Below are 23,783 nucleotides of genomic sequence, written 5' to 3'. Positions count from 1 at the left end.
AGACCCTTTACTCAGTACTCAGTACTGTGTTGAAGCACCTTTGACAGCGATTACAGCCTCCAGTCTTCTTGGGTATGACGCTACAAGCTTGGCACACCTGTATTTTGGGAGTTTCTCCCATTCTTTTTTGCAGATCCTCTCAAGCTCTGTCAGGTTGGATGGGGAGCGTCGCTGCACAGCTATTTTCAGGTCCCTCCAGAGATGTTAGATCAGGTTCAAGTCCGGGCTCTGGCTGGGCCATTCAAGGAAACTCTTGAGACTTGTCCCGAAGCCACTCCTGCGTTGTCTTGGCTGTGTGCTCAGGGTCGTTGTCCTGTTGGAAGGTGAACCTTCGCCCCAGTCTGAGGTCCTGAGCGCTCTGGAGCAGAATTTCATCAAGAATCTCTCTGTACTTTGCTCTGTTCATCTTTCCCTCGTTCCTAACTAGTCTCCAAGTCCCTGTCTCTGAAAAACATCCCCACAGCATGATGCTGCCACCACCATGCTTCACCATAGGGATGGTGACAGGTTTCCTCCAGACGTGAGGTTATGCATTCAGGCCAAAGCGTTCAATCTCGTTTTTATCAGACCAGTGAATCTTGTTTCTCATGGTTTGAGAGTCCTTTAGGTGCCTTTTGGCCACACTACTATAAAGGCCTGATTGGGGGAGATGGTTGTCCTTCTGGAAGGTTCTCCCATCTCCACAGAGAAACTCTGGAGCTCTGTCAGAGTGACCATTGGGTTCTTGGTCACCTCCCTGACCAAGGCCCTTGCTCAGTTTGGCCGGGTGGCCAGCTCTAGGAATAGTCTTGGTGCTTCCGAACTTCTTCCATTTAAGAATGATGGAGGCCATGGGGTTCTTGGGGGCCTTCAATGCTGCAGAAATGTTTTGGTACCCTTCCCCAGATTTGTGCCTCGACACAATCCTGTCTCGGAGCTCTACGGACAATTCCGTCAACCTCATGGCTTGGTTTTTGCTCTGACATGCACTGTCCACTGTAGGGCCTTTTATATAGGCAGGTTTATGCCTTTCTAAATGATCTCCAATAAATTGAATTTACCACAGGTGGAATCCAATAAATTTGTAGAAACATCTCAAGGAGGATCAATGGAAACAGGATGCACCTGAGCTCAATTTCGAAGTCTCATAGCAATGGGTCTGAATACTTATATAAATTAGGTATTTTTATTTTTATACATTTGCAAAAAAAAAAATCTTTACTTGTTTTCGCTTTGTCATTATTGGGTATTGATTAAAAAAATAAAACATTTAGAATAAGGCTGTAACGTAACAAGATGTGGAAAAAGTCAAGGGGTCTGAATACTTTGTGAATACACTGTATTTGCCATTTCTAAAACGGACTCCTTCTAGAAACCTTGACTGATAAAACAAAAATGACTCCTTTTCCCATTCCAATGTAGAGTTCATTAAACACTCCCAGCATGCTGATTGGCCAGAGAGAAGTGTTCTGCAGAACTATGAGAACCTCCAGAGGACTCGTCAGAAGCTGAGGTAAACTTGAATAATGCTCTTCACATCGGTACATACATCTCTCTTACGTCAACAATAAGCAAGCAAGGTGGCTTATGGGAATAGAGAGACCGACGGTATCTTTGGTTCCTCGCACGTGACTAATTTAACCGTCTCATCTTTGGTCTCCTCCCTTCACAGGTTTGGTCTGCTGTCTGGCAGCTCATCTGACTGTCTGCTGGGGCCTAAAGACGTCCAGGGCCAGAGAACCACCCCAGCCTTGCTGGATGCCAAAGAGCTGCTTAGACACTTCACACCAGACGGCCTGCCCACCGGAGATCTGCAGCCTCTATTGGTCCAGAGACTAGGGTAACGCTGTTAGTCTGGAGACTAGGGTAACTCTGTTAGTCTGGAGACTAGGGTAACTCTGTTAGTCTGGAGACTAGGGTAACTCTGTTAGTCTGGAGACTAGGGTACCTCTGTTAGTCTGGAGACTAGGGTACCTCTGTTAGTCTGGAGACTAGGGTAACTCTGTTAGTCTGGAGACTAGGGTAACTCTGTTAGTCTGGAGACTAGGGTAACTCTGTTAGTCTGGAGACTAGGGTACCTCTGTTAGTCTGGAGACTAGGGTAACTCTGTTAGTCTGGAGACTAGGGTACCTCTGTTAGTCTGGAGACTAGGGTACCTCTGTTAGTCTGGAGACTAGGGTACCTCTGTTAGTCTGGAGACTCTCTGTTAGTCTGGAGACTAGGGTACCTCTGTTAGTCTGGAGACTAGGGTAACTCTGTTAGTCTGGAGACTAGGGTAACTCTGTTAGTCTGGAGACTAACTCTGTTAGTCTGGAGACTAGGGTAACTCTGTTAGTCTGGAGACTAGGGTAACTCTGTTAGTCTGGAGAGACTAGGGAGACTAACTCTGTTAGTCTGGAGACTAGGGTAACTCTGTTAGTCTGGAGACTAGGGTAACTCTGTTAGTCTGGAGACTAGGGTAACTCTGTTAGTCTGGAGACTAGGGTAACTCTGTTAGTCTGGAGACTAGGGTAACTCTGTTAGTCTGGAGACTAGGGTAACTCTGTTAGTCTGGAGACTAGGGTAACTCTGTTAGTCTGGAGACTAGGGTAACTCTGTTAGTCTGGAGACTAGGGTAACTCTGTTAGTCTGGAGACTAGGGTAACTCTGTTAGTCTGGAGACTAGGGTAACTCTGTTAGTCTGGAGACTAGACTCTGTTAGTCTGGAGACTAGGGTAACTCTGTTAGTCTGGAGACTAGGGTAACTCTGTTAGTCTGGAGACTAGGGTAACTCTGTTAGTCTGGAGACTAGGGTAACTCTGTTAGTCTGGAGACTAGGGTAACTCTGTTAGTCTGGAGACTAGGGTAACTCTGTTAGTCTGGAGACTAGGGTAACTCTGTTAGTCTGGAGACTAGGGTAACTCTGTTAGTCTGGAGACTAGGGTAACTCTGTTAGTCTGGAGACTAGGGTAACTCTGTTAGTCTGGAGACTAGGGTAACTCTGTTAGTCTGGAGACTAGGGTAACTCTGTTAGTCTGGAGACTAGGGTAACTCTGTTAGTCTGGAGACTAGGGTAACTCTGTTAGTCTGGAGACTAGGGTAACTCTGTTAGTCTGGAGACTAGGGTAACTCTGTTAGTCTGGAGACTAGGGTAACTCTGTTAGTCTGGAGACTAGGGTAACTCTGTTAGTCTGGAGACTAGGGTAACTCTGTTAGTCTGGAGACTAGGGTAACTCTGTTAGTCTGGAGACTAGGGTAACTCTGTTAGTCTGGAGACTAGGGTAAGACTCTGTTAGTCTGGAGACTAGGGTAACTCTGTTAGTCTGGAGACTAGGGTAACTCTGTTAGTCTGGAGACTAGGGTAACTCTGTTTGTCTGGAGACTAGGGTAACTCTGTTAGTCTGGAGACTAGGGTACCTCTATTAGTCTGGAGACTAGGGTAACTGTTAGTCTGGAGACTAGGGTAACTGTTAGTCTGGAGACTAGGGTAACTCTGTTAGTCTGGAGACTAGGGTAACTCTGTTAGTCTGGAGACTAGGGTAACTCTGTTAGTCTGGAGACTAGGGTAACTCTGTTAGTCTGGAGACTAGGGTAACTCTGTTAGTCTGGAGACTAGGGTAACTCTATTAGTCTGGAGACTAGGGTAACTGTTAGTCTGGAGACTAGGGTAACTCTGTTAGTCTGGAGACTAGGGTAACTCTGTTAGTCTGGAGACTAGGGTAACTCTGTTAGTCTGGAGACTAGGGTAACTGTTAGTCTGGAGACTAGGGTAACTCTGTTAATCTGGAGACTAGGGTAACTCTGTTAGTCTGGAGACTAGGGTAACTCTGTTTGTCTGGAGACTAGGGGACCTCTATTAGTCTGGAGACTAGGGTATCTCTAGAGAGTTGTTCAATTCAGATACTGTTCAGTTCAGATACTGTTCAATTCAGATATTGTTCAGATTAGATACTGTTCAGTTCAGATACGTTAGGGAGTTGTTCAAAGGCATTGTGCTTTGACTCATTCTCTCTCTACTACAGAAAGTTGTCTAACGTATTTAGATGTACAACAGCCTCTCAGCCTCTCTGGTCAATTTGTATGTGTGTGAATGCTCCAAAGTAGTTAACACTAACCGGGAGGAAGAGCAGCTCCATCTTGTCGAGGTTGAGCTTGAGGTGATGAACCGACATCCAAGCTGAGATATCTGCCGGGCACGCAGAGATGGGTGTCAGGAGGAGGGAAGGAGAAAAGTAGCAGAGTGTCATCGTCATTTCAGTGATAGGAGAGACCAGGATATGACGGAGCCGAGTGACTTGGTGTATAGAGTGAAGAGGGCCTAGAACCGAGCCCTGGGGGACACCAGTAGATGAGAGTACGCATCATATCGAAAGTAAACATGGAGTCAGGCGATGATATGTTGTGTGGTCCTCCCACTACGACTTGGGTAAACCAAGCAGTTTATTAGGCTACAGATTAAATAAATCATGATGATGAACTTCACAGGAGTGGTTAAAGTGCACGCTGATGACACGGATAGAACAATGAGTCAAATATTTCACTGGATGTAGAAATCTGAAGCATCGGTTGGCATTTCCTCTCACTACCAAATATGGTGATGACAGGAAGCCCAGTGGCCGGCAGTGGATTTTGGCCAATATTCTGCAAATTTTCCTCATCAATGAAACATTTGATCTCAATACCGTTTTCTGTTCACAAAACTAGAATCTGTTATGAACAGAGTGGACTACGTTTAGTAGACTTTGCCCTTTGCCAAATATATATATATTTGTTTGCGTTGTTTAGAAGGAGTGCAAGGGTGAATTGACTTATTGCCTACGCCTACTTCACAAAGTAGGCGTTCCCTGACAGAAATATGCAAATACATGCTAGAACACACCAATGGGATCTCGCTAGCTCATCCTTGGCTCTGCCCACCTCCTTGCTTGTTCTGCCCACTGCGATTCATTTGCTCCCATTGGAAACGACAGGCTGTGGTCTATCTTCGGTTAGTTATACAAGTCTTTGGCGATGAGCTTGATGCTCCTTTCCAATAAATATCTATGGTCTTATTCTGGTGACGTGATGATCGACGCTTGACTGCCGATTTGACAAATATAGATATTCTCGCTGTTATCCATAATGATCTCATCATATAGACTAGTCTACCCACACAGCTGTTGGCTAGAGCGTACGTACATACTAAGACCAGAATAGGCACGTCTGCTGTTTAAAACAGTCTTTCTGACAGAAACTGATCAGTAGAGATGAAAATACGATGGAAACACATTGAACTTTAGATTTTTATTCGGTACATAAAAACTTAAAACAAAGAAGTACATTTTATGTGCACGACATCATCACGTACTGATGTTTATCCACAACAAGTCAGTTTGGTGGAAACATTATCACTGGTGGGAAAATGCGCATATTTTCTTAATGTGGATTTTAAAATATTCGCTGGATGGAAACCCAGCTACTGAGGGTAGCTCAACAACAGGACAATCTGTCTGACCCCCCCCCCCTCAATCTGTCTGACCCCCCCCTCAATCTGTCTGACCCCCCCCTCAATCTGTCTGACCCCCCTCAATCGGTCTGACCCCCCTCTCAATCTGTCTGACCCCCCCACCAATCTGTCTGACCCCCCCTCAATCTGTCTGACCCCCCTCAATCTGTCTGACCCCCCTCAATCTGTCTGACCCACCCCTCAATCTGTCTAACCCCCCTCAATCTGTCTGACCCCCCTCAATCTGTCTGACCCCCACACCAATCTGTCTGACACCCTCTTCAATCTGTCTGACCCCCCTCAGACCCCCTCAATCTGTCTGACCCCCCCTCAATCTGTCTGACCACCCCTCAATCTGTCTGACCGCCCCCAATCTGTCTGACTAAAGTCTATGAAATTACATTTCAGGCTTCTAATATGGATGTAGAAATGTGTTCCGGCGCTCCAGTGTGACTCTGGGCAAATCAGTTCTGTCACCGTCTGAAACTGGAATGCCCCCCAAAAGGTGGCGTCAACATGTTGAATAATCTGTTTCTAGCTTTCTCTTCCCTCGAGGAGAATCCACTCCATTCAGCAGACAACTATTCAGTTCATGGTTTCAGACACCATGTAGCGACGGTGATTTCATGTGGCTGTCGACCTCTGATATGCTTTCGAATCAAAAGGTTTTCGCCTAATTGAATTCCGCTGATTTATAAAGGGCCTTTATCGGACAGTGCTCTTACAGAAGGCAGAGAAGAATATTAGTAATTTATGTTCATTAAAAGAAACTCAATTAAGAGGCGTTCTAGACATTCAAGCTGTCAGTTCATTAGGAAGTTGTTTTACACACTTAAATCAGTTTGGGTGCAGAGGACAGGAAAGTTTAGTTTCACTTCAGATCGCTGCAGTACTGTGTGTTCTTCGCTGCGGTACTGTGTGTTCTTCGCTGCAGTACTGTGTGTTCTTCGCCGCAGTACTGTGTGTTCTTCGCTGCGGTACTGTGTGTTCTTCGCTGCGGTACTGTGTGTTCTTCGCTGCGGTACTGTGTGTTCTTCACTGCGGTACTGTGTGTTCTACGCTGCGGTACTGTGTGTTCTTCGTTGCGGTACTGTGTGTTCTTCGCTGCGGTACTGTGTGTTCTTCGCTGCGGTACTGTGTGTTCTTCGCTGCGGTACTGTGTGTTCTACGCTGCGGTACTGTGTGTTCTTCGCTGCGGTACTGTGTGTTCTTCGCTGCAGTACTGTGTGTTCTTCGCTGCGGTACTGTGTGTTCTTCGCTGCAGTACTGTGTGTTCTTCGCTGCGGTACTGTGTGTTCTTCGCTGCAGTACTGTGTGATCTACGCTGCGGTACTGTGTGTTCTTCGCTGCGGTACTGTGTGTTCTTCGCTGCAGTACTGTGTGTTTTTCGCTGCGGTACTGTGTGTTCTTCGCTGCAGTACTGTGTGTTCTTCGCTGCGGTACTGTGTGTTTTTCGCTGCGGTACTGTGTGTTCTTCGCTGCAGTACTGTGTGTTCTTCGCTGCAGTACTGTGTGTTCTTCGCTGCGGTACTGTGTGTTCTACGCTGCAGTACTGTGTGTTCTTCGCTGCAGTACTGTGTGTTCTTCGCTGCGGTACTGTGTGTTCTTCGCTGCGGTACTGTGTGTTCTTCGCTGCGGTACTGTGTGTTCTCCTGTACAATAATGTGTCTCTGTGTGTTTCCAGGGGAAATACATTCCAGATGTCTCCAGACTTGACCCCCAGGAAAGTGACCCAGATCCCCTTCAGCCAAGCAGCCAGCTCCCACTACCATGGACTAGAGTAGGTGTCTTTATACATACAGTAACCTACCATGGACTAGAGTAGGTGTCTTTATACATACAGGACACTACCATGGACTAGAGTAGGTGTCTTTATACATACAGGACACTACCATGGACTAGAGTAGGTGTCTTTATACATACAGGACACTACCATGGACTAGAGTAGGTGTCTTTATACATACAGGACACTACCATGGACTAGAGTAGGTGTCTTCATACATACAGGACACTACCATGGACTAGAGTAGGTGTCTTTATTCATACAGGACACTACCATGGACTAGAGTAGGTGTCTTCATACATACAGGAACCTACCATGGACTAGAGTAGGTGTCTTCATACATACAGGAACCTACCATGGACTAGAGTAGGTGTCTTTATACATACAGGACACTACCATGGACTAGAGTAGGTGTCTTTATACATACAGTAACCTACCATGGACTAGAGTAGGTGTCTTTATTCATACAGGACACTACCATGGACTAGAGTAGGTGTCTTTATTCATACAGGACACTACCATGGACTAGAGTAGGTGTCTTTATTCATACAGGACACTACCATGGACTAGAGTAGGTGTCTTTATACATACAGGACACTACCATGGACTAGAGTAGGTGTCTTTATACATACAGGACACTACCATGGACTAGAGTAGGTGTCTTTATACATACAGGACACTACCATGGACTAGAGTAGGTGTCTTTATTCATGCAGGACACTACCATGGACTAGAGTAGGTGCCTTTATACATACAGGACACTACCATGGACTAGAGTAGGTGTCTTTATACATACAGGACACTACCATGGACTAGAGTAGGTGTCTTTATACATACAGGACACTACCATGGACTAGAGTAGGTGTCTTTATTCATACAGGACACTACCATGGACTAGAGTAGGTGTCTTTATACATACAGTAACCTACCATGGACTAGAGTAGGTGTCTTTATACATACAGGACACTACCATGGACTAGAGTAGGTGTCTTTATACATACAGGACACTACCATGGACTAGAGTAGGTGTCTTCATACATACAGGACACTACCATGGACTAGAGTAGGTGTCTTCATACATACAGGACACTACCATGGACTAGAGTAGGTGTCTTTATTCATACAGGACACTACCATGGACTAGAGTAGGTGTCTTCATACATACAGGACACTACCATGGACTAGAGTAGGTGTCTTTATACATACAGGACACTACCATGGACTAGAGTAGGTGTCTTTATACATACAGGACACTACCATGGACTAGAGTAGGTGTCTTTATACATACAGTAACCTACCATGGACTAGAGTAGGTGTCTTTATTCATACAGGACACTACCATGGACTAGAGTAGGCGTCTTTATACATACAGGACACTACCATGGACTAGAGTAGGTGTCTTTATTCATACAGGACACTACCATGGACTAGAGTAGGTGTCTTTATTCATACAGGACACTACCATGGACTAGAGTAGGTGTCTTTATACATACAGGACACTACCATGGACTAGAGTAGGTGTCTTTATACATACAGGACACTACCATGGACTAGAGTAGGTGTCTTCATACATACAGGAACCTACCATGGACTAGAGGAGGTGTCTTTATTCATACAGGACACTACCATGGACTAGAGTAGGTGTCTTCATACATACAGGAACCTACCATGGACTAGAGTAGGTGTCTTTATTCATACAGGACACTACCATGGACTAGAATAGGTGTCTTTATACATACAGGACACTACCATGGACTAGAGTAGGTGTCTTTATACATACAGGACACTACCATGGACTAGAGTAGGTGTCTTTATACATACAGGACACTACCATGGACTAGAGTAGGTGTCTTTATACATACAGGACACTACCATGGACTAGAGTAGGTGTCTTCATACATACAGGAACCTACCATGGACTAGAGTAGGTGTCTTTATTCATACAGGACACTACCATGGACTAGAGTAGGTGTCTTTATACATACAGGACACTACCATGGACTAGAGTAGCTGTCTTTATACATACAGGACACTACCATGGACTAGAGTAGGTGTCTTTATTCATACAGGACACTACCATGGACTAGAGTAGGTGTCTTTATTCATACAGGACACTACCATGGACTAGAGTAGGTGTCTTTATTCATACAGGACACTACCATGGACTAGAGTAGGTGTCTTTATTCATACAGGACACTACCATGGACTAGAGTAGGTGTCTTCATACATACAGGACACTACCATGGACTAGAGTAGGTGTCTTTATTCATACAGGACACTACCATGGACTAGAGTAGGTGTCTTTATTCATACAGGACACTACCATGGACTAGAGTAGGTGTCTTTATTCATACAGGACACTACCATGGACTAGAGTAGGTGTCTTCATACATACAGGACACTACCATGGACTAGAGTAGGTGTCTTTATACATACAGGACACTACCAAGGACTAGAGTAGGTGTCTTCATACATACAGGACACTACCATGGACTAGAGTAGGTGTCTTTATACATACAGGACACTACCATGGACTAGAGTAGGTGTCTTTATACATACAGGACACTACCATGGACTAGAGTAGGTGTCTTTATTCATACAGGACACTACCATGGACTAGAGTAGGTGTCTTTATTCATACAGGACACTACCATGGACTAGAGTAGGTGTCTTTATTCATACAGGACACTACCATGGACTAGAGTAGGTGTCTTTATTCATACAGGACACTACCATGGACTAGAGTAGGTGTCTTTATACATACAGGACACTACCATGGACTAGAGTAGGTGTCTTTATTCATACAGGACACTACCATGGACTAGAGTAGGTGTCTTTATTCATACAGGACACTACCATGGACTAGAGTAGGTGTCTTCATACATACAGGACACTACCATGGACTAGAGTAGGTGTCTTTATACATACAGGACACTACCATGGACTAGAGGAGGTGTCTTCATACATACAGGACACTACCATGGACTAGAGTAGGTGTCTTTATTCATACAGGACACTACCATGGACTAGAGGAGGTGTCTTTATTCATACAGGACACTACCATGGACTAGAGTAGGTGCCTTTATACATACAGGACACTACCATGGACTAGAGTAGGTGTCTTTATTCATACAGGACACTACCATGGACTAGAGTAGGTGTCTTTATTCATACAGGACACTACCATGGACTAGAGTAGGTGTCTTTATTCATACAGGACACTACCATGGACTAGAGTAGGTGTCTTTATTCATACAGGACACTACCATGGACTAGAGTAGGTGTCTTTATTCATACAGGACACTACCATGGACTAGAGTAGGTGTCTTTATTCATACAGGACACTACCATGGACTAGAGTAGGTGTCTTTATTCATACAGGACACTACCATGGACTAGAGTAGGTGTCTTTATTCATACAGGACACTACCATGGACTAGAGTAGCTGTCTTTATACATACAGGACACTACCATGGACTATACATACAGTAACCTACCATGGACTAGAGTAGGTGTCTTCATACATACAGGATACTACCACTACCATGGAATATAGGTAAATCTTTATTTTAATTTAACGTTTATTTAACTAGGCAAGTCAGTTAAGAACATATTCTTATTTACAATGACGGCCTACCAGGGAACAGTGGGTTAACTGCCTTGTTCAGGGGCAGAGCGACAGCTTGCCTTGTCAGCTCAGGGATTCGATCCAGCAACCTTTCGGTTACTGTCCCAACACTCTAACCACCCTAATCCACACACGAACCTATCCACCTCTTAGGGTAGAGTACTGAGGGCCTGACCACATGGACCTATCCACCTCTTAGGGTAGAGTACTGAGGGCCTGACCACATGGACCTATCCACCTCTTAGGGTAGAGTACTGAGGGTCTGACCACATGGACCTATCCACCTCTTAGGGTAGAGTACTGAGGGCCTGACCACCTCTTAGGGTAGAGTACTGAGGGCCTGACCACCTCTTAGGGTAGAGTACTGAGGGCCTGACTACATGGACCTATCCACCTCTTAGGGTAGAGTACTGAGGGCCTGACCACATGGACCTATCCACCTCTTAGGGTAGAGTACTGAGGGCCTGACCACATGGACCTATCCACCTCTTAGGGTAGAGTACTGAGGGCCTGACCACACGAACCTATCCACCTCTTAGGGTAGAGTACTGAGGGCCTGACCACATGGACCTATCCACCTCTTAGGGTAGAGTACTGAGGGCCTGACTACATGAACCTATCCACCTCTTAGGGTAGAGTACTGAGGGCCTGACCACATGGACCTATCCACCTCTTAGGGTAGAGTACTGAGGGCCTGACTACATGGACCTATCTACCTCTTAGGGTAGAGTACTGAGGGCCTGACCACCTCTTAGGGTAGAGTACTGAGGGCCTGACTACATGGACCTATCCACCTCTTAGGGTAGAGTACTGAGGGCCTGACCACCTCTTAGGGTAGAGTACTGAGGGCCTGACTACATGAACCTATTCACCTCTTAGGGTAGAGTACTGAGGGCCTGACTACATGAACCTATCCACCTCTTAGGGTAGAGTACTGAGGGCCTGACCACACGAACCTATCCACCTCTTAGGGTAGAGTACTGAGGGCCTGACCACATGGACCTATCCACCTCTTAGGGTAGAGTACTGAGGGCCTGACTACATGAACCTATCCACCTCTTAGGGTAGAGTACTGAGGGCCTGACCACATGGACCTATCCACCTCTTAGGGTAGAGTACTGAGGGCCTGACTACATGAACCTATCCACCTCTTAGGGTAGAGTACTGAGGGCCTGACCACATGGACCTATCCACCTCTTAGGGTAGAGTACTGAGGGCCTGACCACATGGACCTATCCACCTCTTAGGGTAGAGTACTGAGGGCCTGACCACATGGACCTATCCACCTCTTAGTGTAGAGTACTGAGGGCCTGACCACCTCTTAGGGTAGAGTACTGAGGGCCTGACCACATGGACCTATCCACCTCTTAGGGTAGAGTACTGAGGGCCTGACCACATGGACCTATCCACCTCTTAGGGTAGAGTACTGAGGGCCTGACCACATGGACCTATCCACCTCTTAGGGTAGAGTACTGAGGGCCTGACCACCTCTTAGGGTAGAGTACTGAGGGCCTGACCACATGGACCTATCCACCTCTTAGGGTAGAGTACTGAGGGCCTGACCACATGGACCTATCCACCTCTTAGGGTAGAGTACTGAGGGCCTGACCACCTCTTAGGGTAGAGTACTGAGGGCCTGACCACCTCTTAGGGTAGAGTACTGAGGGCCTGACCACCTCTTAGGGTAGAGTACTGAGGGCCTGACCACCTCTTAGGGTAGAGTACTGAGGGCCTGACCACCTCTTAGGGTAGAGTACTGAGGGCCTGACCACATGAACCTATCCACCTCTTAGGGTAGAGTACTGAGGGCCTGACCACCTCTTAGGGTAGAGTACTGAGGGCCTGACCACCTCTTAGGGTAGAGTACTGAGGGCCTGACTACATGAACCTATCCACCTCTTAGGGTAGAGTACTGAGGGCCTGACCACATGGACCTATCCACCTCTTAGGGTAGAGTACTGAGGGCCTGACCACATGGACCTATCCACCTCTTAGGGTAGAGTACTGAGGGCCTGACCACCTCTTAGGGTAGAGTACTGAGGGCCTGACCACCTCTTAGGGTAGAGTACTGAGGGCCTGACTACATGGACCTATCTACCTCTTAGGGTAGAGTACTGAGGGCCTGACCACCTCTTAGGGTAGAGTACTGAGGGCCTGACTACATGGACCTATCCACCTCTTAGGGTAGAGTACTGAGGGCCTGACCACCTCTTAGGGTAGAGTACTGAGGGCCTGACTACATGAACCTATTCACCTCTTAGGGTAGAGTACTGAGGGCCTGACTACATGAACCTATCCACCTCTTAGGGTAGAGTACTGAGGGCCTGACTACATGGACCTATCCACCTCTTAGGGTAGAGTACTGAGGGCCTGACCACATGGACCTATCCACCTCTTAGGGTAGAGTACTGAGGGCCTGACCACATGGACCTATCCACCTCTTAGGGTAGAGTACTGAGGGCCTGACCACATGGACCTATCCACCTCTTAGGGTAGAGTACTGAGGGCCTGACCACATGGACCTATCCACCTCTTAGGGTAGAGTACTGAGGGCCTGACCACATGGACCTATCCACCTCTTAGGGTAGAGTACTGAGGGCCTGACCACCTCTTAGGGTAGAGTACTGAGGGCCTGACTACATGAACCTATTCACCTCTTAGGGTAGAGTACTGAGGGCCTGACCACCTCTTAGGGTAGAGTACTGAGGGCCTGACCACATGGACCTATCCACCTCTTAGGGTAGAGTACTGAGGGCCTGACCACATGGACCTATCCACCTCTTAGGGTAGAGTACTGAGGGCCTGACCACATGGACCTATCCACCTCTTAGGGTAGAGTACTGAGGGCCTGACCACCTCTTAGGGTAGAGTACTGAGGGCCTGACTACATGAACCTATTCACCTCTTAGGGTAGAGTACTGAGGGCCTGACCACCTCTTAGGGTAGAGTACTGAGGGCCTGACTACATGAACCTATTCACCTCTTAGGGTAGAGTACTGAGGGCCTGACTACATGAACCTATCCACCTCTTAGGGTAGAGTACTGAGGGCCTGACTACATGAACCTATTCACCTCTTAGGGTAGAGTACTGAGGGCCTGACCACATGGACCTATCCACCTCTTAGGGTAGAGTACTGAGGGCCTGACCACATGGACCTATCCACCTCTTAGGGTAGAGTACTGAGGGCCTGACCACACGGACCTATCCACCTCTTAGGGTAGAGTACTGAGGGCCTGACTACATGAACCTATCCACCTCTTAGGGTAGAGTACTGAGGGCCTGACCACATGAACCTATCCACCTCTTAGGGTAGAGTACTGAGGGCCTGACCACACAAACTAGTTCCAGGACATATACTTGTGCAGTGTAAAGAGACTGATCTAGAGTCAGCTCTCTCTTTAAGAGATGTCTCCAAAACGACCTCCTAAATGTTGATACCCCATCTGAGTGGTACAGTGTAAAGAGACTGATCTAGAGTCAGCTCTCTCTTTAAGAGATGTCTCCAAAACTACCTCCTAAATGTTGATACCCCATCTGAGTGTTACAGTGTAAAGAGACTGATCTAGAGTCAGCTCTCTCTTTAAGAGATGTCTCCCAAACTACCTCCTAAATGTTGATACCCCATCTGAGTGGTACAGTGTAAAGAGACTGATCTAGAGTCAGCTCTCTCTTTAAGAGATGTCTCCCAAACTACCTCCTAAATGTTGATACCCCATCTGAGTGGTACAGTGTAAAGAGACTGATCTAGAGTCAGCTCTCTCTTTAAGAGATGTCTCCCAAACTACCTCCTAAATGTTGATACCCCATCTGAGTGGTACAGTGTAAAGAGACTGATCTAGAGTCAGCTCTCTCTTTAAGAGATGTCTCCAAAACTACCTCCTAAATGTTGATACCCCATCTGAGTGGTACAGTGTAAAGACACTGATCTAGAGTCAGCTCTCTCTTTAAGAGGTTGATGCCCCATCTGAGTCCACACGGTCCTGCAAGAATTACCTTAATACGAGCACAGCGTTTTTGCTCTTTTAGACACATTTGAAAGTGAAAGGCTTTTAAAATATCCACACATTTGTGAATCATTGCATTAATCAAGTGTGCAACACTATGTGCAATATGGTTTAGATGATAACATCCTGTGTGAATTATGAATTGCAATCCTTATTTTGTTAGTCTGTATACTATGGTATTTACGGTATGCTAATAGCTGCACCAACACATGAAGCAGGAATGTGTTTTGGACATACCACATCCACGGAGTTAACAGAAAAGTTACAAATCAAATTTTGAAGAGATTGATCTCACTAGACTTATTTTACTCGTGTAAATGGCACCTAAGAGACTTTAACAAGTCGAGGCCTCGTCTCTCTCTCTCTCTCTCTCTTTATGGTAATTTAGTCCTGATCTTTCAGTCTTATGAATGTTGATGTTCCTTCTGGAACCTTCCCCCTGCTCTTTTATACTTTATCTACTACCAAGTACTGGCTTATTGACTGGCTATGGTCCAGACCTGTCTCTGTGTTGAATCACTAAGCTCGCTCTTCTCCCTGGTCCAGACCTGTCTCTGTGTTGAATCACTAAGCTCTCTCTTCTCCCTGGTCCAGACCTGTCTCCGTGTTGAATCACTAAGCTCTCTCTTCTCCCTGGTCCAGACCTGTCTCCGTGTTGAATCACTAAGCTCTCTCTTCTCCCTGGTCCAGACCTGTCTCCGTGTTGAATCACTAAGCTCTCTCTTCTCCCTGGTCCAGACCTGTCTCCGTGTTGAATCACTAAGCTCTCTCTTCTCCCTGGTCCAGACCTGTCTCTGTGTTGAATCACTAAGCTCTCTCTTCTCCCTGGTCCAGACCTGTCTCTGTGTTGAATCACTAAGCTCTCTCTTCTCCCTGGTCCAGACCTGTTTCTGTGTTGAATCACTAAGCTCTCTCTTCTCCCTGGTCCAGACCTGTCTCCGTGTTGAATCACTAAGCTCTCTCTTCTCCCTGGTCCAGACCTGTCTCTGTGTTGAATCACTAAGCTCTCTCTTCTCCCTGGTCCAGACCTGTCTCCGTGTTGAATCACTAAGCTCTCTCTTCTCCCTGGTCCAGACCTGTCTCCGTGTTGAATCACTAAGCTCTCTCTTCTCCCTGGTCCAGACCTGTCTCCGTGTTGAATCACTAAGCTCTCTCTTCTCCCTGGTCCAGACCTGTCTCCGTGTTGAATCACTAAGCTCTCTCTTCTCCCTGGTCCAGACCTGTCTCTGTGTTGAATCACTAAGCTCTCTCTTCTCCCTGGTCAGGTCCTGTCTGGACGAGCAGTACAGTTCTTTCACAGTTGTTTGAATGTTGCTGATTTTCCTGTGAACCTCAGCTATGACCTCTACTTAGCTTATCTACTCCAGCAGACCCCTCTGTCTCTGTGTCCTGGCTCACTGTCTGACCCCCTCTGTCTCTGTGTCCTGGCTCACTGTCTGACCCCCTCTGTCTCTGTGTCCTGGCTCACTGTCTGACCCCTCTGTCTCTGTGTCCTGGCTCACTGTGTAACCCCTCTGTCTCTATGTCCTGGCTCACTGTCTGACCCCTCTGTCTCTGTGTCCTGGCTCACTGTCTGACCCCTCTGTCTCTGTATCCTGACTCACTGTCTGACCCCTCTGTCTCTGTGTCCTGGCTCACTGTCTGACCCCTCTGTCTCTATGTCCTGGCTCACTGTCTGACCCCTCTGTCTCTGTATCCTGACTCACTGTCTGACCCCTCTGTCTCTGTGTCCTGGCTCACTGTCAGACCCCTCTGTCTCTGTGTCCTGGCTCACAGTCAGCTCTTCTTCTCTCTGGTCAAGTTCTGCCGACTCATGAGAGAGACCCATCTCGTTCTGATGCTAATTTAGTCCTGATCTCAGTTTTTATCTATGATTAACTACTACCTTATTGGCTATATATTTCGACTGGTCTATGTTTTGAATCACTAATTTCTTGACCCTACCCAGGTTCTGTCTGGATGAGCAGGGCCACAAGGCCTTGGACCGGGACCAGGGCTTCGTCCGGCTGCAGTCTCGTCTGATTCGCTACGAGACCCAGACCACCTGCTCCAAGGAACCTTGTCCCGTCCCCTTCGCCTTAAGCCCCGCCCCCTCGCCGGCCGTGCTGTCTGAACCAGGAAGTGTCCCGGACGGAGAGGCCCTCCTCAACTCTGACCTGCCCAGGATCAAGAGACGATCCTGGGATACAGACGCCACCCACCCCCATAAGAGGTTAGTGAGGTTTGTATGGTCCTCTGGAGCTCAGTTGGTAGAGCATGGCTCTTGCAACGCCATGATAGGGGGTTTAATTCCCGGAGCCACCTACACATAAAACAAATGTTTGCACAGTAAATCGCTTTGGATAAAAGTGTCTGTTAAATGGCATACTAGAGGCATCATGTTCTATATAGGCGAAGGGTCCGTACGTACAGCCTGTGGTTTAGAGCAGGTGCTGGAGGTCAAAGGTTACGTACATACCTCCTGTGGTTTAGAGCAAGTGCTAGAGGTCAAAGGTTACGTACATACATCCTGTGGTTTAGAGCAGGTGCGAGAGGTCAAAGGTTACGTACATAAATCCTGTGGTTTAGAGCAGGTGCTAGAGGTCAAAGGTTACGTACATACATCCTGTGGTTTAGAGCAGGTGCTAGAGGTCAAAGGTTACGTACGTACATCCTGTGGTTTAGAGCAGGTGCTAGAGGTCAAAGGTTACGTACATACATCCTGTGTTTTAGAGCAGGTGCTGGAGGTCAAAGGTTACGTACATACATCCTGTGGTTTAGAGCAGGTGCTGGAGGTCAAAGGTTACTTACGTACAGCCTGTGGTTTAGAGCAGGTGCTAGAGGTCAAAGGTTACGTACATAAATCCTGTGGTTTGGAGCAGGTGCTAGAGGTCAAAGGTTACGTACGTACATCCTGTGGTTTAGAGCAGGTGCTGGAGGTCAAAGGTTACGTACATACATCCTGTAGTTTATAGCAGATGCTAGAGGTCAAAGACTATATTCAACAGAAGGTGTTTTTGTAACAATAAACTTCGTAGGGGAATAGATTACAATGTGATAGTCTTCTACTGCTAGGTTGTATTGGCCACCCACTATATCTCCTCGTTACATTTCATCTTGGGATGTTTGCAGTCTCAGTATATTTGTTCATCAAATCCCAGATTTTACACACATATATTTCACAGGATGAATAAAGGAGAAGCATTCGCTTGGCTTTTCCACTCACGACCAAATATGGTGATTAGAGGAAGCCCAGTGGCCGGCGGTGGGGAATGATGGAGCGAGATGGATTTTAGCCGACATTCTGTTTAATTTTGTTCATCGATGAAACATTTAATCTCAATACAGTTTTCTGTTCCTGAAACTAGAATCTGTTATGAACAGAGTGGACTATGTTTAGTTGACTTTACCCTTTGACAATGTTTTTAAAAATTACATTGTTTAGAAAGAGTGCAAAGGAGAATTTAGTTATTGCACACACGCACTTCACAAAGTAGACGTTCCCTAATGGAAATGTATCTGTTCTCTTTGATCAGAAACAACAGGGTTTCTCTGTTCTCTTTGACCAGAAACAGCAGGGTTTCTCTGTTCTCTTTGACCAGAAACAGCAGGGTTTCTCTGTTCTCTTTGACCAGAAACAGCAGGATTTATCTGTTCCCTTTGATTAGAAACAGCAGGGTTTCTCTGTTCTCTTTGATCAGAAACAGCAGGGTTTCTCTGTTCTCTTTGACCAGAAACAGCAGGGTTTCTCTGTTCTCTTTGATCAGAAACAGCAGGGTTTCTCTGTTCTCTTAGACCAGAAACAGCAGGGCTTCTCTGTTCTCTTTGATTAGAAACAGCAGGGTTTCTCTGTTCTCTTTGATCAGAAACAGCAGGGTTTCTCTGTTCTCTTTGACCAGAAACAGCAGGGTTTCTCTGTTCTCTTTGATTAGAAACAGCAGGGTTTCTCTGTTCTCTTTGATCAGAAACAGCAGGGTTTCTCTGTTCTCTTAGACCAGAAACAGCAGGGTTTCTCTGTTGTCTTTGATTAGAAACAGCAGGGTTTCTCTGTTCTCTTTGATCAGAAACAGCAGGGTTTCTCTGTTCTCTTTGACCAGAAACAGCAGGGTTTCTCTGTTCTCTTTGATCAGAAACAGCAGGGTTTCTCTGTTCTCTTTGACCAGAAACAACAGGGTTTCTCTGTTATCTTTGACCAGAAACAGCAGGGTTTCTCTGTTCTCTTTGATCAGAAACAGCAGGGTTTCTCTGTTCTCTTTGACCAGAAACAGCAGGGTTTCTCTGTTCTCTTTGATTAGAAACAGCAGGGTTTCTCTGTTCTTTGACCAGAAACAGCAGGGTTTCTCTGTTCTCTTTGATTAGAAACAGCAGGGTTTCTCTGTTCTCTTTGATTAGAAACAGCAGGGTTTCTCTGTTCTCTTTGACCAGAAACAGCAGGGTTTCTCTTCTTCTTTCTAGGCTTATCAATGTTTTATCTTGGTTGTTGTTTCCCATGCCCTCTGGGTTGACACCAGTCACTCAGTCATGTTCATCTATAGATGTTCATCTATAGTCCCTAGAGAGGCGCTGTCAGATCTGAGGACATCAGCATTATTTCTCATGTCATCTGGAGGTGAAGCAGCTCCTCAGCCTTTCAGAGCAGCAGTAGTTAACATCAAGCTGAAATGGGTTTCAACCTAACAGTAGTTAACATCAAGCTGAAATGGGTTTCAACCTAACAGTAGTTCACATCAAGCTGAAATGGGTTTCAACCTAACAGTAGTTAACATCAAGCTGAAATGGGTTTCAACCTAATAGTATTTAACATCAAGCTGAAATGGGTTTCAACCTAACAGTAGTTAACATCAAGCTGAAATGGGTTTCGCCTAACAGTAGTTAACATCAAGCTGAAATGGGTTTCAACCTAACAGTAGTTAACATCAAGCTGAAATGGGTTTCAACCTAACAGTAGTTAACATCAAGCTGAAATGGGTTTCAACCTAACAGTAGTTCACATCAAGCTGAAATGGGTTTCAACCTAACAGTAGTTAGCATCAAGCTGAAATGGGTTTCAACCTAACAGTAGTTCACATCAAGCTGAAATGGGTTTCAACCTAACAGTAGTTCACATCAAGCTGAAATGGGTTTCAACCTAACAGTAGTTCACATCAAGCTGAAATGGGTTTCAACCTAACAATAGTTAACATCAAGCTGAAATGGGTTTCAACCTAACAGTAGTTAACATCAAGCTGAAATGGGTTTCAGGTGATGTGACCAGTAGATATAAATGATGGTTTAATTACTCAGGGGATGTGACCAGTAGATATAAATGATGGTTTAATTACTTAGGTGATATGACCAGTAGATATAAATTATGGTTTAATTACTCAGGGGATGTGACCAGTAGATATAAATTATGGTTTAATTACTCAGGTGATGTGACCAGTAGATATAAATGATGGTTTAATTACTCAGGGGATGTGACCAGTAGATATAAATGATGGTTTAATTACTCAGGGGATGTGACCAGTAGATATAAATTATGGTTTAATTACTCAGGTGATGTGACCAGTAGATATAAATGATGGTTTAATTACTCAGGGGATGTGACCAGTAGATATAAATTATGGTTTAATTACTCAGGTGATGTGACCAGTAGATATAAATGATGGTTTAATTACTCAGGTGATATAAATGATGGTTTTATTCCTCAGGTAATATAAATGATGGTTAATTACTCAGGTGATGTGACCAGTAGATATACATGATAGTTTTATTCCTCAGGTAATATAAATGATGGTTAATTACTCAGGTGATGTGACCAGTAGATATACATGATAGTTTTAGAACTAATAAAACACAGTGAATATCCACAGTGAATATCAAGCGATGTAACCTCGTAGGCTTAATGATGTAATATGATGTCAGCATGCAACAGGTTGATGCCTCTCTACATTATTTTCCAGGTGATAGTCTTCAGGAGCCCTCTTGGCTACTATATAATTGCATAGAGATGAAATATGTTGTCTGTTGCAATGGAATTGAACCTTAATTGATTATGGTGACCGCTGAGGTCATTAGTAGAGTAGATTCAACAGATTTCTGGCAGAGATAGTGACACCACTTTGTCAAAAAAGTATTCTGTGTGTGTGCGCGTGTCTGTGTGTGTGTGCGCGTGTCTGTGTGTGTTTAACTGTCTGTGTTGTTCAGGCTGGCCAAGTCGGAGAGCAGTGAGTCCCTGGGCTCTGTGTGTGTTTAACTGTCTGTGTGTCTGTGTTGTTCCGGCTGGCCAAGCCGGAGAGCAGTGAGTCCCTGGGCTCTGTGTGTGTTTAACTGTCTGTGTTGCTCAGGCTGGCCAAGTCGGAGAGCAGTGAGTCCCTGGGCTCTGTGTGTGTTTAACTGTCTGTGTGTCTGTGTTGTTCAGGCTGGCCAAGTCGGAGAGCAGTGAGTCCCTGGGCTCTGTGTGTGTTTAACTGTCTGTGTGTCTGTGTTGCTCAGGCTGGCCAAGTCGGAGAGCAGTGAGTCCCTGGGCTCTGTGTGTGTTTAACTGTCTGTGTGTCTGTGTTGTTCAGGCTGGCCAAGTCGGAGAGCAGTGAGTCCCTGGGCTCTGTGTGTGTTTAACTGTCTGTGTGTCTGTGTTGTTCAGGCTGGCCAAGTCGGAGAGCAGTGAGTCCCTGGGCTCTGTGTGTGTTTAACTGTCTGTGTTGTTCAGGCTGGCCAAGTCGGAGAGCAGTGAGTCTCTGGGCTCTGTGTGTGTTTAACTGTCTGTGTGTCTGTGTTGTTCAGGCTGGCCAAGTCGGAGAGCAGTGAGTCCCTGGGCTCTGTGTGCAGTGGCAGCAGTGGAACTGATACCCACCCAGCTGTGAGAGGCTTGAGACTGCAGAAAACCAGGTCTCAGTCCTCCTCCTCTGTCTCAGCCCTCAGAATGGGCCCTCGGGGGCCAGAGAAGCACCACCCTGACCCCCAAAACAGCCACAGAGCCCCCCAGGCCAAGGGACACAGGCAGGGACAGGCAGAGGAGAAGGCCAGCAAGGAGTCTCGCTCCCAGAAACATGCCCGGGTAAGAGGTTATTGTATCTGTTGGGGAAATATTTCTGTGTTGTACAGCATGTAGATATTCACATAGAGTATTTATCTCTATAGACAGACGCACAACATCTAGATACATAGTCTTCCATTAGGTTATGCTGTACTATATTGCCATATTGTAGCCCTCCACTAGTTAACTAGGACATGATGACTCTGCTGCAGATCTCTAACGACAGCGGTACGTTCCTTTCTGTCCTGCCATTATCCACAATGTTAAGGTCTGTGAGGGGCAGCGGTACATTCCTTTCTGTCCTGCCATTATCCACAATGTTAAGGTCCGTGAGGGGCAGCGGTACATTGCTTTCTGTCCTACCATTATCCACAATGTTAAGATCTGTGAGGGGCAGCGGTACATTCCTTTCTGTCCTGCCATTATCCACAATGTTAAGATCTGTGAGGGGCAGCGGTACATTCCTTTCTGTCCTACCATTATCCACAATGTTAAGATCTGTGAGGGGCAGCGGTACATTGCTTTCTGTCCTACCATTATCCACAATGTTAAGATCTGTGAGGGGCAGCGGTACATTGCTTTCTGTCCTGCCATTATCCACAATGTTAAGATCTGTGAGGGGCAGCGGTACATTCCTTTCTGTCCTGCCATTATCCACAATGTTAAGATCTGTGAGGGGCAGCGGTACATTCCTTTCTGTCCTGCCATTATCCACAATGTTAAGATCTGTGAGGGGCAGCGGTACATTCCTTTCTGTCCTACCATTATCCATTTACATTTAAGTCATTTAGCAGACGCTCTTATCCAGAGCGACTTACAAATTGGTGAAATCACCTTCTGACATCCAGTGGAACAGCCACTTTACAATAGTGCATCTAAATCATTTAAGGGGGGGGGTGAGAAGGATTACTTATCCTATCCTAGGTAGTCCTTGAAGAGGTGGGGTTTCAGGTGTCTCCGGAAGGTGGTGATTGACTCTGCTGTCCTGGCGTCGTGAGGGAGTTTGTTCCACCATTGGGGGCCAGAGCAGCGAACAGTTTTGACTGGGCTGAGCGGGAACTGTACTTCCTCAGTGGTAGGGAGGCGAGCAGGCCAGAGGTGGATGAACGCAGTGCCCTTGTTTGGGTGTAGGGCCTGATCAGAGCCTGGAGGTACTGCGGTGCCGTTCCCCTCACAGCTCCGTAGGCAAGCACCATGGTCTTGTAGCGGATGCGAGCTTCAACTGGAAGCCAGTGGAGAGAGCGGAGGAGCGGGGTGACGTGAGAGAACTTGGGAAGGTTGAACACCAGACGGGCTGCGGCGTTCTGGATGAGTTGTAGGGGTTTAATGGCACAGGCAGGGAGCCCAGCCAACAGCGAGTTGCAGTAATCCAGACGGGAGATGACAAGTGCCTGGATTAGGACCTGCGCCGCTTCCTGTGTGAGGCAGGGTCGTACTCTGCGGATGTTGTAGAGCATGAACCTACAGGAACGGGCCACCGCCATGATGTTGGTTGAGAACGACAGGGTGTTGTCCAGGATCACGCCAAGGTTCTTAGCGCTCTGGGAGGAGGACACAATGGAGTTGTCAACCGTGATGGCGAGATCATGGAACGGGCAGTCCTTCCCCGGGAGGAAGAGCAGCTCCGTCTTGCCGAGGTTCAGCTTGAGGTGGTGATCCGTCATCCACACTGATATGTCTGCCAGACATGCAGAGATGCGATTCGCCACCTGGTCATCAGAAGGGGGAAAGGAGAAGATTAATTGTGTGTCGTCTGCATAGCAATGATAGGAGAGACCATGTGAGGTTATGACAGAGCCAAGTGACTTGGTGTATAGCGAGAATAGGAGAGGGCCTAGAACAGAGCCCTGGGGGACACCAGTGGTGAGAGCGCGTGGTGAGGAGACAGATTCTCGCCACGCCACCTGGTAGGAGCGACCTGTCAGGTAGG

The 23,783-nt window shown here is 46.6% G+C and overlaps 1 protein-coding gene across 2 annotated transcripts in view; it reads left to right on the top strand.

Moving 5' to 3' along the window:
- The window catches only part of LOC135529330 (mdm2-binding protein-like), a 59,716-nt gene that overhangs the window by 28,776 nt on the left and 7,157 nt on the right, over positions 1-23,783 (top strand). Inside the window, exons 15-19 of one of the 2 annotated variants that reach the window (XM_064958115.1) lie at positions 1,402-1,492; positions 1,652-1,819; positions 7,128-7,223; positions 16,808-17,071; positions 21,601-21,874. In XM_064958115.1, coding sequence (XP_064814187.1) covers positions 1,402-1,492; positions 1,652-1,819; positions 7,128-7,223; positions 16,808-17,071; positions 21,601-21,874 — 893 coding nt within the window. Of the gene's footprint in view, positions 1-1,401; positions 1,493-1,651; positions 1,820-7,127; positions 7,224-16,807; positions 17,072-21,024; positions 21,552-21,600; positions 21,875-23,783 lie in introns of those variants that run through there. The other variant, XM_064958116.1, reaches the window with a different exon arrangement.

This window comes from Oncorhynchus masou, unplaced genomic scaffold, assembly GCF_036934945.1.
Source record: "Oncorhynchus masou masou isolate Uvic2021 unplaced genomic scaffold, UVic_Omas_1.1 unplaced_scaffold_1132, whole genome shotgun sequence".
Lineage (NCBI taxonomy): Eukaryota > Metazoa > Chordata > Actinopteri > Salmoniformes > Salmonidae > Oncorhynchus > Oncorhynchus masou.
The sequence above is the reverse complement of the archived record's forward strand: the minus strand, read 5'-3'. Positions and strand labels throughout refer to the sequence as shown.